At 41.8% G+C, this 16,486-nt stretch overlaps 1 protein-coding gene across 17 annotated transcripts in view; it reads right to left on the minus strand.

The window, feature by feature from the left end:
* Positions 1–1,599: 1,599 nt before the first annotated feature.
* Positions 1,600–16,486, minus strand: part of ODF2L (outer dense fiber of sperm tails 2 like) — a 45,299-nt gene continuing 30,412 nt past the window's right edge. For 16 of the 17 annotated variants that reach the window (XM_042851318.2, XM_065554174.1, XM_042851320.2 and 13 more), the window contains 6 exons: positions 14,919–15,023; positions 13,266–13,424; positions 11,300–11,385; positions 11,053–11,215; positions 9,952–10,077; positions 1,600–2,538 (listed from right to left, as the gene is read on the minus strand). In XM_042851318.2, the coding sequence (XP_042707252.2) occupies positions 2,410–2,538; positions 9,952–10,077; positions 11,053–11,215; positions 11,300–11,385; positions 13,266–13,424; positions 14,919–15,023 (768 nt within the window). In that variant the 3' untranslated portion in view covers positions 1,600–2,409. The remainder of the gene's footprint in view (positions 2,539–9,951; positions 10,078–11,052; positions 11,216–11,299; positions 11,386–13,265; positions 13,425–14,918; positions 15,024–16,486) is intronic. The other variant, XM_065554176.1, reaches the window with a different exon arrangement.

Below are 16,486 nucleotides of genomic sequence, written 5' to 3' on the forward strand. Positions count from 1 at the left end.
TCTGCCGCCCAGCCCGTCCCAGCCACTGGTTGCTGGCTGCCAGCCCAGAGTGCATTGCACCCCACCCCCCCGGGTTGCCTGAGCTGGATGCTACAGGACAGGTGCCGCTAGGGTGAGCAGATGTCCCAGTTTTATAGATACAGTCCTGATATTCGGGGCTTTTTCTAATATAGACACCTATTACCCCACACTCTGTCCCAATTTTTCATACTTGCTAGCTGGTCACCATGATGGCACTAGGTGCTGCCATGAGACATGGCGCCAGAGTCCAGCTGCTGCTGCTCAACATGTACTTGCCAGATACGGGGCCTGCCGCATCGGGGGACAGGAGGGCAGGACAGGGCCCAGGAGGCTCCAGGGCCCGGCTCAGATTCCCCACCCCCCGCATGAGTGGGCCTGCCTGAGAGGATGGGAATGGGCTCCCAAGTCTTCTTACCTGCTCCTGCTTATCCCCTGGCTCGTGGACTTTCATCCCTCCACTCCCTGAGCCGTCAGCCAGGCAGCCCAGCTCCTTGGTCTCTCCTTCATGGTCTCTTCATCCCCTGCCAGGCACTGACTCTCTCCCTTTCCCTCACTCTCCCTTCTCATCACTCCCAGCCCAGGCAGCATACTTTTTATCCCTATTTAAAGTGCTCCGGGCTCTGTCGGAAATCAGATTACCTTTTCCTGGACATATTTCTTGGCTTCATAGCCCCAGAGGGGGGGGAGGGGGAGGGGAGGAAGGAGTGTTCGCCGCCACTGCCACGAAGGGGGCTCAGGACTGGGCTGCGCTTTATAAGCCGCCCACCAGGCGCTGGGAAGAGGCAAAGTGTCTCCAAAACGGTTTGGGACTTGGCCGGGTGCAGCTCAGCTTGGCTCGGCCCTGTGTGAACGCGTCTCTGTCTCCACTCCAGATCCATAGAGCCCTGTGAGGTTGTATCTGGATCCGCTCCACTATCCGCAAAAATGGTCCATGGATATGAAGCAGATAGCCGCATATTTGCAGGGCTCTAATTATTGCATTAAAGTAAAGACAAAAGGTTCAGGTTTTTCTAATTTCCTGGATAGCAGAGGATAGGTTAAAAGCAATTTATTGGAAATTCTTAAACCATTTATCAAATAAGAAGCCTACACTTACTACAGTGACCTTCATGTGGTTTAATTGGACTGTGCTAGGCTTTTAAAAGTAAACCTGGTACTGGATTCAAGGTTTTACTTCTGCATATCTTGATGTTTCTTCATTCATGATTTTTTAAAAAGGTTATGATCGTTCAGTATCACTAAACAGGTAAATTCTGAAGTGGTGGAGGAAGAAGTTAAACCTAATCAAAAGAAAATTTAGTGTTTTTTTTAAGGCAGGGAACCAAAAAATTGTAACAGAAAGTAATGTGCTAGTGTCACAATAATCAAATATACTTAAATAATAGTTTTCTTAAAAAAAAATGTAGAGTGTAAACCAACAAAATAATACTTCATATACTATTAGCTTGTTGATATGGATACCTAATTGCAAAGTAAAAGAGAAAACACTGATGCACCAATAAATATTTCATTGCTAGTAGTTTGTTATATGTTGAGAAAAGATGATCGTTAAAACACGTGCATGTAAAACAAAATAAGTAACATCAGTTATATTTTTATATAAAAGACATTTATAGGATATTTAATATACACTTAAAATTTATATATTGAGATGTTTCAATGTTATCTGAATCTGTTATCCTTTAAAAACTATATCACAATTCTGTAAGAATATTTTATACTATTGCTATAGAAAACCAACTTACATAATCAGGATTTTCCTTCATACTGGCCCCAGTTCAGCTAGGTACTTAGGCATGTGGTTTGTTTTAGGCACATGAGTAATCCCATTGACTTCAAATGAATTACTAATGTGCTTAAAATTAGGGATATTCTTAAATACCTTGTTGAATTGGGGCCATTATCAGGAGGATTGTCACCACATTTAGTGCCGCCATATAATAATTTGAATGGATTTTCTTTCAATTATATATTACATTTACAAAATATTAAGAATAGTATTTCTATTACTATCATGGTAGCTGGAATGCAAATTGAATCCAGTGAGATTTCTACAGCAATGGAAGTACATTGAATAACAGGAACACATATCTTTCATGGAGATTGCGCAGTTCTTCCTTCACTATTGTTCAAGAAATGAAGATTAGTAATGCCATTTTTAGATTAGTAATGCCATGTAAACATTCAGAACATGATCAACCAGTGTATATACATCAGGGTAGGCTCAATTCTGCAAAACTTGGAGCGAGAGTTTCGCTATGAAGCCCTAATGATACAGGGTTCAATCCAAAGTGTCCTCAGCTTCCACTGACTTCACTGAGAGTTAAGGACACTCAGCGCCTTCCAAGATTCTGCCCTTATTATTTAAAATATTCTAAATTAAAGAATTCAGCCAAACATTGTTACATATGAGTTTTTCAAGAACTGTACATAATTGTGGATGCTGTGGTTCTGGTTTTCTGATTTTTGTAGATTGTGCTCTAATTCTTTCAAACATACTTCCTGACGTTTCTCTCTCTAAAGAAAAAGAGGGAAGGGGGATGCAAGTTAGAAATAAAATGCAAAATAAAAATACGGTAAGACTAGCACTTCAAGTTTATAACCCTGTCTGTCATTCCCTAAATTTTAGTCAACTCCACACAAACACAAAACCTTCAAAATGACCCCAAAATCTTGAACCTATACATTATGTCTCCTGAGCACAAATTTATCTGTTTGAGTAACTTTATACTTTTAAAAAAGGACATGAGTCCTGGGATATCCTTTACAGCAACTGTCGAACATTTCGCATTTCCATCATTAAAGATTTGTGGCACCTTAATTCCAATACAAACTCAAAACTCTCATGCTTATTTTTTTAATGAGAACATCTGTTACTGATCTTTAATGCAGCCTGATTTTTGTTGCCTATGTTACCCTTTAAAATAAAGGGTGAATGATAACACTGTTTACTTGTTTATTAGATCCATATATGGTAATTTGTTACATAAACAATAGTAATTTTTTGGATTTTCTTTTATGCCTATCATAACACGATTTCAGATGTGAGTTACTTAAAATAAACAAAATTTTTCTTAAATGTATTAGTCATTTATAACATTTAGATTTAATTCTAACATTATATGAAATAATCAGGTTAAAGTGAACTAAAGAAAAAATTACCTTCTTGAGCCCTGCCCTGTTTCCAGCATCATGCTAACAGGGCTAAAACAATATGATTTTTGTTTTTCCTTTCCATAATGTATTCCCAATTTTATGGATATGTAACTGAAGAAGGTGAATATGTTTTGTTTGTTCAGAATAACACTCTCCTCAGGCATAAGGTCCGGCTGATTGCGGCTCCCACTGGCCGCGGTTCGCTGCTCCAGGCCAATGGGAGCTGCTGGAAGTGGCGGCCAGTATGTCCCTCGGCCCGCGCTGCTTCCAGCAGATCCCATTGGCCTGGAGCAGCAAACCGCGGCCAGTGGGAGCTGCGATCAGCTGGATCTGCGGACGCGGCAGGTACACAAACTGGCCCGGCCCGCCAGGGGCTTTCCCTACACAAGCGGCATCCCAAGTTTGGGAAACACTGTTCTAGAGGAATAAAAATCATAAGCATTAAAACGTATTGCTAAAAGAACAAGGGACAGATGATTCTCTGTCCCGGCATAATAAACAGATTTTACTTACAAAGAAATAACAAAAGTACCACAGAGACAACACAGTCTTGAAAAAAGCCAGTATTCTAAGAGTTTAATATGGGAAATAGCTATACAGTGGAATCCTGATTAATTGAGACCAAGGCCAGAACGCATAATCAAAAATTTGGATAATCAGGAGAATGGGCGAGGCTCCAGCTGTCAGCCCCAGAAGCGGCAGGACTGACAACCCGAGCCCCGCTGCCCTGTTCAGTTAATATGGAGAGCCAGATAATGGAGACGTGGATAAATGGGGGTCTACTGTATTGTTTTGTATGAATAACATACATGCCTCTATAAGTTGCTTATGATTAAGGCTACGATTTAGTCATGGATATTTTTAGTAAAAGTAATGGACAGATCATGGGCCCTAAACAAAAATTCACAGCCTGTGACCTATCCAAGGCCTTTGCTATAAATACCCTTGACTAAATCCTAGCTGGGGGGGGGGCAGGGTGCTGCTGCTTTGGGGTGCCCCCAGGGAGCTGCTGCTCTAGGGGGTCCCTGGGGCATCACTGCTCTGGGGGGCCAGAGCCAGCCCCATTAACCACTGCTCAGGCCGTCCGTGGGGCCAGTTGCACCAGCTACTGCTTGGGCAGTCCTCAGTGCCAGCAGCCGTGGGACGCCGAGCAGCAGCTGGTGCGGCTGGCTCCTGGATTGCCAAGCAGCAGCCGGTGTGGCTGACTGTGGGACTGCCCGAGCGGCAAGCTGCAGGGACGCTCCAGCTGTCCTGGTGTTGCCTGAACAGCTGGCCCCAGGGTGCTTGGGTGGCCCTGGGGTCAGCCACACTGGCTGCTGCAGAAGTTAGGGAGGTCGTGGAAAGTCACAGAATCTGTGACTTCTGCGACCTCCGTGACAGACATGCAGCCTTATGATAGATTCTTGTTATGGAGACATGGGTTTATTAAAGAAACAAAGCATGAAAAGTAAAAACAATGATCTAGATAAAGTAGCATCCCAAACACTCCAACAACATCATCTGTGAATAGATGACTCCTTGTCCCCAACCCTTGTGACAAAGCTGTTTTGCCAAGACTAAGGGAGAGACCACAGAGTATACAGGAACTCCTCACTTAACTTTGTAGTTATGTTCCTGAAAAATGCGACTTTAAGCGAAACGATGTTAAGTGAATCCAATTTCCCCCTATGAATTAATCTAAATGAGGGGTTAGGTTCCAGGGAAATTTTTTTCACCAGACAAAAGAAATGTATATATATAATAATATATGTTATATTATTATATATATACACACACACATATATATATATACACACACATACACACACACACGCAGTATAAGTTTTAAACAAACAATTTAATACTGGTTTACAGTGATGATGATTGTGAAGCCTGGTTGAGGTGGAGGAGTCAGAGGGTGGGATATTTCCCAGGGAATGCCTTACTGCTAAATGAACTAGCAATTGACTGAGTCCTCAAGGGTTAACTCTCACAACAATCTACAAGGCACCAGGAAAGGGACACACATATCCTGTGTGTGTGAGAAAAAAATGCGCATTTCCCCTTTAAGTAGCTGACCCCAGGCTTAAGTACCTTGCTAATTAAATCAGCTTGCTGAGACCTGAGATGACAGCTACTGCCTAGAAGCTCCCTCCCTCCGTCGTGTCCCCACCCACGCTCTATGGAAGATGGGGTAAGCGGGGTGCAGGAGCAGGGGGGAGGCGGAGACACCCTGACATTAGCTCCCTTCTTCCCCTCCTCCCCCTAGCGTGACCAGACAGCCCAATAAAATCGGGACTGTCCCGATATTTAGGTGTTTATCCCAAAGATCAGTCGGGACGCAATTTGTCCCGATATTTCGCTCCGCCGGCAGCACTCGGGCACTTGGTTTTTTATTTATTTATTGCTCCGCCGGAAGCACTCGGCTTTTTTCCCCCCCCCCTCCGCTGGCGGAACCCTTCCCCCTCCCGCCCCCATGTGTCCCGATATTTTCTTCCTCTCATCTGGTCACCGTACCTCCCCCCATACAGCAAGCAGGAGTCTCTGGGAGCAGCTCCAAGGCAGAGGACAGGAGCAGCACATGGCAGTGGGGGAAGAGACAGCTGCTGCACAGGGAATTTAGGGGACTGGGGAGTGGATAGTGGGGCTGCTGGTCCACCCTGGTTCCAACCACCCACAAGCTAGCTGCAACGGGCTGCTCTTCCTGCAAACAGCGGACAAAACAGGCGGCTGCCAAACGACATTAGAAGGGAGAATTTCACAACTTTAAACGAGCATGTTCCCTAATTGATCAGCAACTTAACATTGAAACAACCTTAACCAGGATGACATTAGGTGAGGAGTTCCTGTACTAAACTCTCACAGATGCTAGCTTACAAAAAGGGAGGGGTAGTGTAATGGGGTTCACACTGCACCCCTCCAGATTCAGCCTCTTGGCCCCTCACCTCTGTGAATCAGGGACACTTCTGTCTGGTGCAACAGCGATGTTCTTTATTCATGACCAGTTTCCCACCACCAGTTTCCAGCTATATACAGGTTTTACAGCTGCTTGGCCTACCACAGGAGGCTTCTACTCCCTCTGAGCCTGACCTCCCACTCTTAGTCTCCAGCCCCACACCCCTTCTCTCACTTCCTTCCAGCCTCATAGCTCCTGCTAATGAGGCTGGCAGGTGTGGTCAGTTATCAGGCAAACATAGGGCGGTTCACCCTGACCCAGCCCCAATACATTCTCTCTGATTGGGGCTGCAGTGGCAGGAACTGATTAAGGGCTTCTGTAGCAGCACCCTACCACAGGTAGAAAAGGGTGTCAGCAGACTGAGGCTGACACCAAGATGGATGCCAAGAGACAGAGATGTTGTGTAGGGTAGGCTGCCCCTCCCTGCCAGAGATGGAGTTAGCTGGGCTGATGAGTAGTTATACCTTAAACTTTCCTTGGTAGCCTTTGTAAGTAAGATTAATGCGTGCAGGTCTTTTATTGTTTCTACCCTGTATTCTAAAGTGCTTTGTACTTTTGAGGAACAAACAAATAATGCTTCATTTGGAAAACACTTTCTGTGTCACTGCAAATTTGCATTGCTACAAACCCCTGAAGGAAACCTCTTACAGGTACCAAAAGCGAGTTGGGCCTGTGTCATTACTATGCTTGGTAAAAAGGGACTGCAGCCCAGAGATCCAGTTTAGGAGTTGTTGGACCGAGTGCTTCTACTGAAGCGAGGCGCAGAAAGACAGACTTGTCAGCTAAAGGGTGTATTTGAGAGGAACTAAAAGAAGTCCAAGGTGCACCTTGCCCTGTAGCCATGACAGGATTAGCAGCTTCCATAGAAAAATCTTAAACTCTCAAGAATCCAGCACCTCAAAAAGCGATCATAAGCCAGTGAAGAGTCAACATTACTCCTGGGGGGAATTTTGCGCCACTGTGCGTGCACAGAATTCACGTACCCAACAGATTTCTTTGCTTCCGCGCAGAAAAATGACTGTTCTGGCGGCTTCCCCATGAGAAGTCATGCACTCCTCCCCAGCAGCCTGGGTGTGTCGTTTTGGGTACCTGGAGCAGCTGGCGGAGAGGTAAATTGCTGCTGGGAGGGGGCATTTGGGGATCTACTTGCCATTGGCTCCTACTGGAGCTGGGCTCAGCTGCTAGCCCTGGCTGGGCTGGGCTGGGAGAGGATGGGACTTACTCTTCCCTCCAAGGAGCAGCCATGTCTGGGTCAGACTAGGAACCTCCCCCAGCTGCAGGAAGCTTTACCCTCTGGCTTCCTGCCCCCATCACTCCTCAACTGTGGGGGGAGAGGTGATCATATGGGGAACTGCTCCCCCATCCACCCAACCCCCATGCATCCAGACCCTCCCATACGCAGATTCCCCTGCCAAGCCCCACCCCTTCTCTACCTGGCTCACGTGCCGAGCCCCTCTTTCCTGCCTCTGGACTCCCACCTCTGCACCCAGATCCGCCCCCCGCTGAGACTCCCACCCTTGAACCCCACCTTGATGAGCCCCACCCCCCAAAACCTGGATTCCTCTGCTCAGCCCCTCACCAAGCTGCCACACCCAGATTACCCCACATCTAACCTTCTGACCCCACATCTGGATCCCCCCCACACACTAAACCCCCTCCAAACGTGAATCCTGCCAGGCTGAGCCTGCTGGCCTCACACCTGGATTGGGAGCCAGGGCTGAGCGTGCATGCGAGACTCTGTCCCTCTCTCTTGCTATCTTGGTGTGCATGGTGTGGAGGGGTAGGGCCCTGGGGTGTTTCTGGGGCAGGGCAGGGCAGGCCAGGCCCTTGCACTGTGTCAGGATCAGGTGCAGCCTCACTGCTGAGTCTGTGTCCTAGGTGGGGGGGAAGCTGCAGGGTGATCTCCCACCTCCATGCAGCTAGTGGCCTGTGTCTTCCCCTGCCATGCTGGAGCCTTCACATTTATTTATTGAAAAATAAAATATGCAGGTTTTTCAGAATTACAACATAAAATTGGAATCAGAACTCAGGAGTTTCTACTTTGGAGTAACAGTAAAAACTGTTGTGCATGAAACAACATGACGCTCATGAAAACTATTAAAATATAGTGGTACATATTGCACGTTAGGCTGATGTGGAGGGACACTTGTTATTGACAACCCCACAGGTAAGTTATCTTACTCATTTAAAAACCATATAGACTCCCCCCCCCAAGGTGGCCGTTTTAACTGTTGGTACAGTCACACACTGCTAGACTTCTTTATAATAGTTGCCCAGAGAAACATGACAAATTGGAAAGATGTATCAAAAATATTAAAAAAAAATCAATAATAAAATCAACTGACTACACAAGGTAGAACTGGGAGCAGCCAAAAAAGCCAACTTCATTCTCTGTCTCAAACTTGGAAAACTCTAACAGATTTCACAGAAATATCCAAAGTAGAAGAAGAAACTAAATTCTCCCTGCAATATTGCTTATCTTTGTCAGTGATATGCCTTACCATTCTTATTGTATCATTTCTATCCATTGTAAATTGTTTTTATTTTATTATAATTAAAGACACATCAAAACAATTCTGTGATAATGGGGAGACGTATGCCATCAGTTTTGGGCTTTTTCCCCCGAGCTTCTAGAGGGTTTAAAAAACTTCCTAAGAATCTTAAACCAGAGTTCATGCTACAAGGAGAAAAAGGCCAGTTCAGAATGTAAGAAGGATCCCTGGCTCTAGGTGACCCAGTGTAGCCAGAGTTCCTTTTGACCATATGCCACCTTCAATTTAGCTGGAATTCATCTCTTCTCCCCCCCCCCCCCCCCCAAAAAAAAGTATGAGGATTTATGCAATATTCATGCATCTCATGAAGGATGAGAGAAAAATGAAATTTTGTGTTTTTTTTTACATTAAGGGGGGAAATGTTTGTTACCTTTGTGGTGTTTATGTGGCTGTTGGCTGAAAATACTGTTTTACAGCATTGCAGGGCCAGAATCAGGCCCCCGGTCTCTGAAACCTTATGTATCTCTTTGAGTACTGTTGTCTCTAGCCTGATGCCATGAAATCAAGGGCCAACATTTTCTATTTGGATCCCTAAAGTTAAGCACCCGGGATGCAATTTTCGAAGAGTAGAGGATTTAGACATGCCTTCCATTAACAATAATGGAAAATGTGTTGAAATCCCCAAGATTGCTTTGAAAATCTCCACCTAAATTCATACTTTGGCACTTAGGTAGCTAGCCTGATTTTCAAAAGGTGCCAAGTCCACAATATCTTTTTGAAATGGGGCCCTGCTGATAGGGTAAGTACCAATGTGCCACACCTAGGATCTGCAAGTTCTTGAAACCTTTGAAAATCAGGGCACTTATTTATATTCCTGTATGAGGCTATGGGTGCCCAACTTTAAGCACTCATGTTTGAAAATATTCGCATAGATTCCTGGTAAGATCAGATCCTTTTAACAGCTCAGAAATACATTTATCTACTTCACTAAGTAGGTCTGGACCTGCTAACAATTTGTGTCTGGGTGAGCCTTTAGAATAAGGAGCAGCCCCAAGGGAGGTTAGTAAAGGGTCTTAGCAGAGTAGACAATCCTGCACTAATGTAGGAAGATGGATTAGCTATCCTGGAGATCTTTTCCTAACCTGTCATCTATAACATTGTGCACAAAATATGCAGTTTTTCTGATAGTTTTATGCTTAACTGAATTATGTGAACTGACCTTGTGCCCCAAATTATGTACAAATTCATTTAGAAATATATTCATCTATTTAAAACACATTAGTGTATGTAGTGATTAAATTAACTAAGCAGTTTATGATCAGTGTCAGTAAAGTGATAGATTCTCACATTGTTTAATTTGCAGACAAGTCGCTTTTGCTCCTCTTGTCTCTCTCTCAATTCAGTTTCCAGAGTCAATATTTTTGTCTGAAGAGCTCTCTCCTTGGATGACATTTTTTCCACCTCTTCAGACTCCTGTGATGGTAATGAAGGAAGAAAAAGCTATTTAATTACATACAGACCTGCATTTGAAACCCAAAACAACAAATAATTATTTTAAACTATTTTATGCTACAGTTGATCGTCTCTTCCATATTTGCTGATTATAATCCTCCCTCTATTCCCCACCAATTATCTTGAGCACACATGGAATACATTCTTATTTAAAATGAAATAAGCTGCCTCATAGGAAAACACTGTAGGAATGATTAATGGGGGGGAAAAAGTCTGACTCATCTGTGAATCTGTCCTGAACTGAGACTTATTCAGAATCCGTCAGTATTACTAGAATATGAGAACAATCCTACAATTGTACGTGCTACTTCACTTACAGTTAATTTAATAGGAACATTATCACTTCAGATATATATTTTTCTGATTGTACTGCCATAGTTGCTTGTGATGTAAATTCCTACAATTCTTCGCCTATTTGTTTTATTGCATGAAATCTTTTCTGTTCATGACCACACAAAACCTTGTACATTTTGAGTGTGGAAAGCCCTCTTCTGACATTAGAAAGGCTCAATAGCAAAGTCCTAGTGGGCTGCCCATTCAAAAGGGAAATGAAAAAAGACAAGCTGAAGCTTTTGATCAGAAACTCTGTCACTTCTGCACATTTAAATATTGGGTGGTTGATGCTCTTCATGTTGTTTGAAGGAAAGAATTCCTTTGTATAAAGATGAAGGACAAAATCCTGGCCCCATTGAAGTCAATGGGAGTTTTGCCATCAGCTTCAATAAAGCTAGGAAATCCAAAGTTCTTTGTATTTATTCAGGCAAAACTCCCATTGACCTATTTTTCCACATTGCCCCCTCCTATGGAATGATCTACCTTTCTTGATTTGTCTGGCCATCACACCTCCTCAAGCCCTTTGTTCTTTTCCAGAGTTTTCTTTATTTGAAAATGGGAAAAACTGCAATCAAATTCAGAAACATATTACACCATATATACCTTTTTTCTGCCTTCTTCCAAAGCAGCCTCCAACTGTCTGGCTAAAGCATCATATTCTGCTAATTTCTCTTTAAGCTGCAATTCACTGTGCTGAAGACTCTCCTCTTGGTTTGCCAGCTGATGTGCAAGTTCTTCATTTTGTACTTCCATCTTTTCTAACTGTCTTTATGCAAAACAGATACACACATGAAATTTGATTATGAGGAGAAAAATGTAAAAGTGAGTACTAGTCAGATATCACATTTACCTTTTAAGATATTCATATTTCTTCTGAATGTTACAGTTTTCCTCTTCCAAAGAATGGTTTCTCAAGAACCTGTTGTTGTCATCCATCTGTGAAAATGATGTTTCCAGTCTACTTAATGTAGATTTGCACAGGACATTATAAGCCAAATCAAGCTTGCCTTATTCAAGCTATCCTATTAAAATCAGTGCGCCTACTTCATCACCATGGCAAGCAGTATTTGGCCTATATTTGAAGCAAATAAAATACAACTATAGTAGCAGACTATATTGTAAGCTAAAGACTTGTTAAGGCATGAACTTAGGGCTGGCTTACCCCTGCAACCTAATGCATTTAGTTGGACAGGTTTAAATTTGTGCAAAATCTGGCTCATAAAGCTTTTTTTCCCTCCATTTTAAAATTATTTTGTCCTCGCAGTATATAAAAAGTGCTTGGAAGCTTGATAATGATATTTGTTTCCTTACCATTTTCCTACATGTACAATTGTAGTTATGCAGGAGCAGCTTAGGAATGCTGTCTGATGGATTTCAATAAAGCACCAAAGCATTTATTTTCAAAAGAGCAATAAACTTTGCAAACATATATACTAGGCTTTAACTATATATATTAGACTATAGCTAGATATAATAGAAGAAAAATACCGATTATTTGAATTTAAATGTCTTGTCGACAAATTAGTGATCAGATTCTGATCTCAGGTACACAGTGAAAACCTTGAGAAACATCACTGACATTAGAGTTCCTCTGTATTTAGGCATCAATTCAGGACAGTCTTCGTCTTCAAGAAAGCACGCAAGCATTAGATTAACTTTAAGTATATACTTATTCTCAATGAAATTAATGGAACTTACTTAAAATTAAACACGTGATTAAGTGCTTTCCTGAATTGAGGCCTTGGACAGGTTTAAGTGAGAGCAGAATCTGGTCCTATAGCTATAAAGATGACCTTTCCAAGAAATTTAACATAAAATCCAGAGCTTGTATTTTTATACAGATCATAAAAATAGCACATGGGACCTCTTTTTCTGTTTCTAGTGACGTCACTGGAAGTTTTGCCACTGACTACCTGTCAATAAGTTTTAGAAGACTCTTTCTGGTTTTCCCCATTAATTCAAACACTTCCCAGACCTCTGCTGTCACAGATTATTCTAGTCCACAAAAAAGATATATGATCTGTCACATAAACTTAAGTTTAAAATAAAAAACTGTAAGTTGTTTTTCTCTCAGTGTTCAGAATCAAAATCTTTGAAAAATGAAATGTATATAAAAACAGGAGGAAAAACACATTCAGGCCCTTAAGAGGTACTACAAACAGTGATTAAAAAACTCTAAAAATTACTTGAAATCATCTTTTTTAGAAGTCTGAAGTGTCCTTTTTAGTATATTTATATGTAAAATACAATGTAACTTGTAAAATAGAAAGGATATAATTTACTGCTTTGAAGTTTATGATTGGTAGCCATTTCCCTGAACAAGTATTGCCCAGCTTATAAATTAGGCATTACAATATCTTTTTTTTTTTAAAAATGCAATATTTCCATTACATGAAAAAAATCCAGAGATTGAAATTACTCTATTAGATATAACTGTGTCCTTTAGAACTGTATAGTACATTAACAAGGAAAACTTTCTGGGATTCAGCTGGGGATTCACATTTAACATATCTAATTATTCATAAGGGAAGAGGTCTTTCTTATTAGAAAGCTCTAAAATCTAAACGCAAAAATAAATAAGAATTTTCAGTTAGGTACTGAAGCTGCAATTTCATCTCTCTAAACGTACAAAAAAATGCAGGCAGAACATATCACAAAGAGCATCACAATTGCTGCAGAAGGAACTTTTGTTCTATTAAGCAAGTATGTGGATGAGAGAACATTGACATGGGTTCCCTCAGATTGCAAAACTACTCCCAAGACTTTCTTCCACACAGTTTAGATACTTTACTATTAAATGGTTATGCTCTAAGCACCTGAACCTGTAGCTCCCTAATGGTTTTGGATTTGTCTGCATAACTCCTTTTGTAGGACAACAGATTTTCCTGATACTCCTGCAGCCTCTCTTCAGCTACTTTCAGTAAGTCACGAACATGTTCTAACTCCTTCAACTGAGCCTGTATCTGGCTCCTCACCTGCACGGTAGCATTAAGGGAAAAGAGGTAGGTACAAAACCATAAATAAATTGTTAAAAAATTTCAAAAGCTTTCCATATGGTAACATACATAATACATCTAAAATTCTACACACATTTTTGCATAATGTTATCCCTCCAATAATAATGAAAAATAGAATGAACATTATGGCACAAACTCATCCCGCCAGCCCTATATTTTAGTTAGGAGTCAGTGAAACTGGAAATGTAATGAAATGTTTATGAAAAGTAATGTGAACATTTTCAACAAGTTATTGTATGTGTACTGCACTCCTAAAATGCTGATTTATTGGGACATTGTGTAACAGAATATTTTTCACAGTGAGGCATGTGAAAGCTCTAAAAGCTTTTTAGATGAGACATTCTGAACATGAGGATTATAGTGTAATTTTGGAAGGCAGTGACAAGTGCCCTCTTCAGCTCCAACAGCTACATACAACACTTTTCAAACCTTGTTTAGTTATGAGATGGGCAAATACCATATCCCCATTTTACAGATGAAGGTTGGAACAGTATGTGACTTGTTGAAGGTCACACAGTGGGTTCGTTTCAGAACCAGAATAAAAACCTAGGACTTCTCACTGTGAGGCTCAGGCCTCATCTTTAAAACCATGGTGCCCTATAGGCGAACCAACACCTGTCTGTGTCTCAGTTAAAAAAAAAAAGGGGGGGAGCAACAATATTTACCATAAGGGAAATCCACAAACATATAGCAATTAAGTTATATGCAGTCACAGTTAATCAGGTAAAGGATTATCCCAATTTTACTAATTCAGAAACTGAAGCACATGCTTCATGCTCTACCAAGCATGGCTAACAATGAACCAGGGAAGAATCACGGGGAGCCAGGAAGCAGATTGAAGAAGCATTGCCTCTGTGTAGATACTAACAGAGATCTATGTAGAAACATAGGACTGGAAAGGACCTTGAGAGGTCAGCTAGTCCAGTCCCCTGCACAACCATAGTATTTGCATAGTTGGGAATGTTGCTCCCCACAAAAGGAAGAATTTGTAGGATGCTTAGCAAAGCAAACCGTACAGTAATTTCCTCCTTCCCTGTCCAGCTTCCACAGCTTTTCTTGAGGGTGGGGGTAAACTAGGCCACTGATTGGTATTTAAAAAGCAAACAAACAAATCAGTCAATCTGAACATTCTATGGTGGGTTCACAAATTGTTATAGTGTGAACCACACCTTAATTGAGAGCATCTTATGGACCACCTCCTGGGAATGACTGCCACTCTTGCTCTGCAATTCTCACTCTGTGGTGATTACAGCAATTGCTTACAGGGAAAAGTAATGTTAGTGAAGTATTTAATGTATTTTTGGCATTGTTTTATGCAATTTAGTACCTGGAAAACAAGAAAGCCACCACCTTACAACCACCAGTAAGTGGTTCCCAGGCCAGTCTGAGGTTCACTGTTCTACAAAATACCATGAAACCATGTTATACTGTTTGTTAAAGTGGACTACTTACCTCACTTATCTCTAAATCTTTGGCTTCTGTTATTATTTTGTTTTCATTTAACACTTTTTTGTATCTGGCTTTCAGTTCTTCTGCTTCTGTTTGTAATTTTTGTACCTAGGATACAATATATTTTACATATATTTGCAAATGCTACTCCATCATTCCTTAAAGCTGGAAGCATTTATGTCAAGCAACAGCCTTTCATTTCCCCAGATGGTACTTTGTCATTGCCTATACTTACTTATTCATTTTCTCTATCCTCATAATTGCCTTCACAACTGAGTAGGCTGAAGAAACATTGAATACCACCCAAGCTGCTGAGCAACTGGAGACTGCTCCCTCTTCCAAGCCATGTATTGTACTCGTACAGATACACAAAGCCTATTTTGACTTTGTTGCTCCCATACTTATATCTTTGCAGCGACATAAACTGTGACTTGGCACTATTTGACTGTTATCTGACTCATTTACTCGAACCCCCTTGCATCACTCCCCAATTGCAACAACTGCAGTTTTCCTTCCTTGCCGTGCGACACCCGGTCAACCTGATGAAGTCAGCCAAATGTGTAAACAGCAAATGTAGTCTTCTGAGACTCAAACAAGACCAAATTACTTTTCAGATGAGGTTCCTATGTATTAATTCAAGCATTGTAGTTATTTTTTCAGAGGCAAACTTTTCTGTCCTGCAATTAAAACTCATCTAACAAAGCTCAAATAGCATTAACATATTCATGTTAAGACACTTAGGCTAGGTCTACACTGGGGGCGGGAGGGTCGACCTAAGATACGCAACTGCAGCTACGCGAATAGTGTAGTTGAAGTCGGCGTATGTTAGGTCTATTTACCTGGCCGTGAGGACGGCGGCGAGTCGACCGCTGCCGCTCCCCCATCGACTCCGCTTCCGCCTCTCGCTGCAGTGGAGTTCTGGCGTTGATGGCAGAGAGATCGGGGATCAATTTTATCGTGTCTACATTAGACGCGATAAAATTGATCCCCGATAGATCACTACCCGCCAATCCGGCAGGTAGTGTAGACATACCCACAGACTTTAATCAAAAGTCTCTGTGCTTATCATGAAAAAATCCCCACAATCTTGGAAACAATTCACTTGAATTTACACAGGCACTTGATGCTCACTGCACTTTAAAGTTACTTTATTTCATACAGTAAATAAAAGGCAACAAGTGGTTAATTAATATGATTTGCGAGCACCTATATCTTCCATTTCAAAGGCTTTGTTACGGCCAAAAGCCATATGCAAAAAGTTATAAAGACATAAATATGAATATATCTAGCCATTTCAAGAGATCATACTTCCATGTCTCCAAATTTCAAAAATTCTCATCACTTTAAGATACATGGGGTCAAATTCATCCTTGGTGCAATGATTGTTGCCAGTTATTCATTAAGGGCCTGATGCAACTCCCATTGGAGTCACTGGACAGGCTCCTATTGACTTCAGTGGGAGTTGGACTGATTCTAAAGGGCCAAGGCCAACATTTTCAAAATTGTGTGCATAAATTTAGGCTCCTAAACACATTTTTTGGCACCTAAATGTCTGGTGTGGCTTTCTAAGG

The sequence above is a fragment of the Chrysemys picta genome, chromosome 8 (genome assembly GCF_011386835.1).
Source record: "Chrysemys picta bellii isolate R12L10 chromosome 8, ASM1138683v2, whole genome shotgun sequence".
Classification (NCBI taxonomy): domain Eukaryota; kingdom Metazoa; phylum Chordata; order Testudines; family Emydidae; genus Chrysemys; species Chrysemys picta.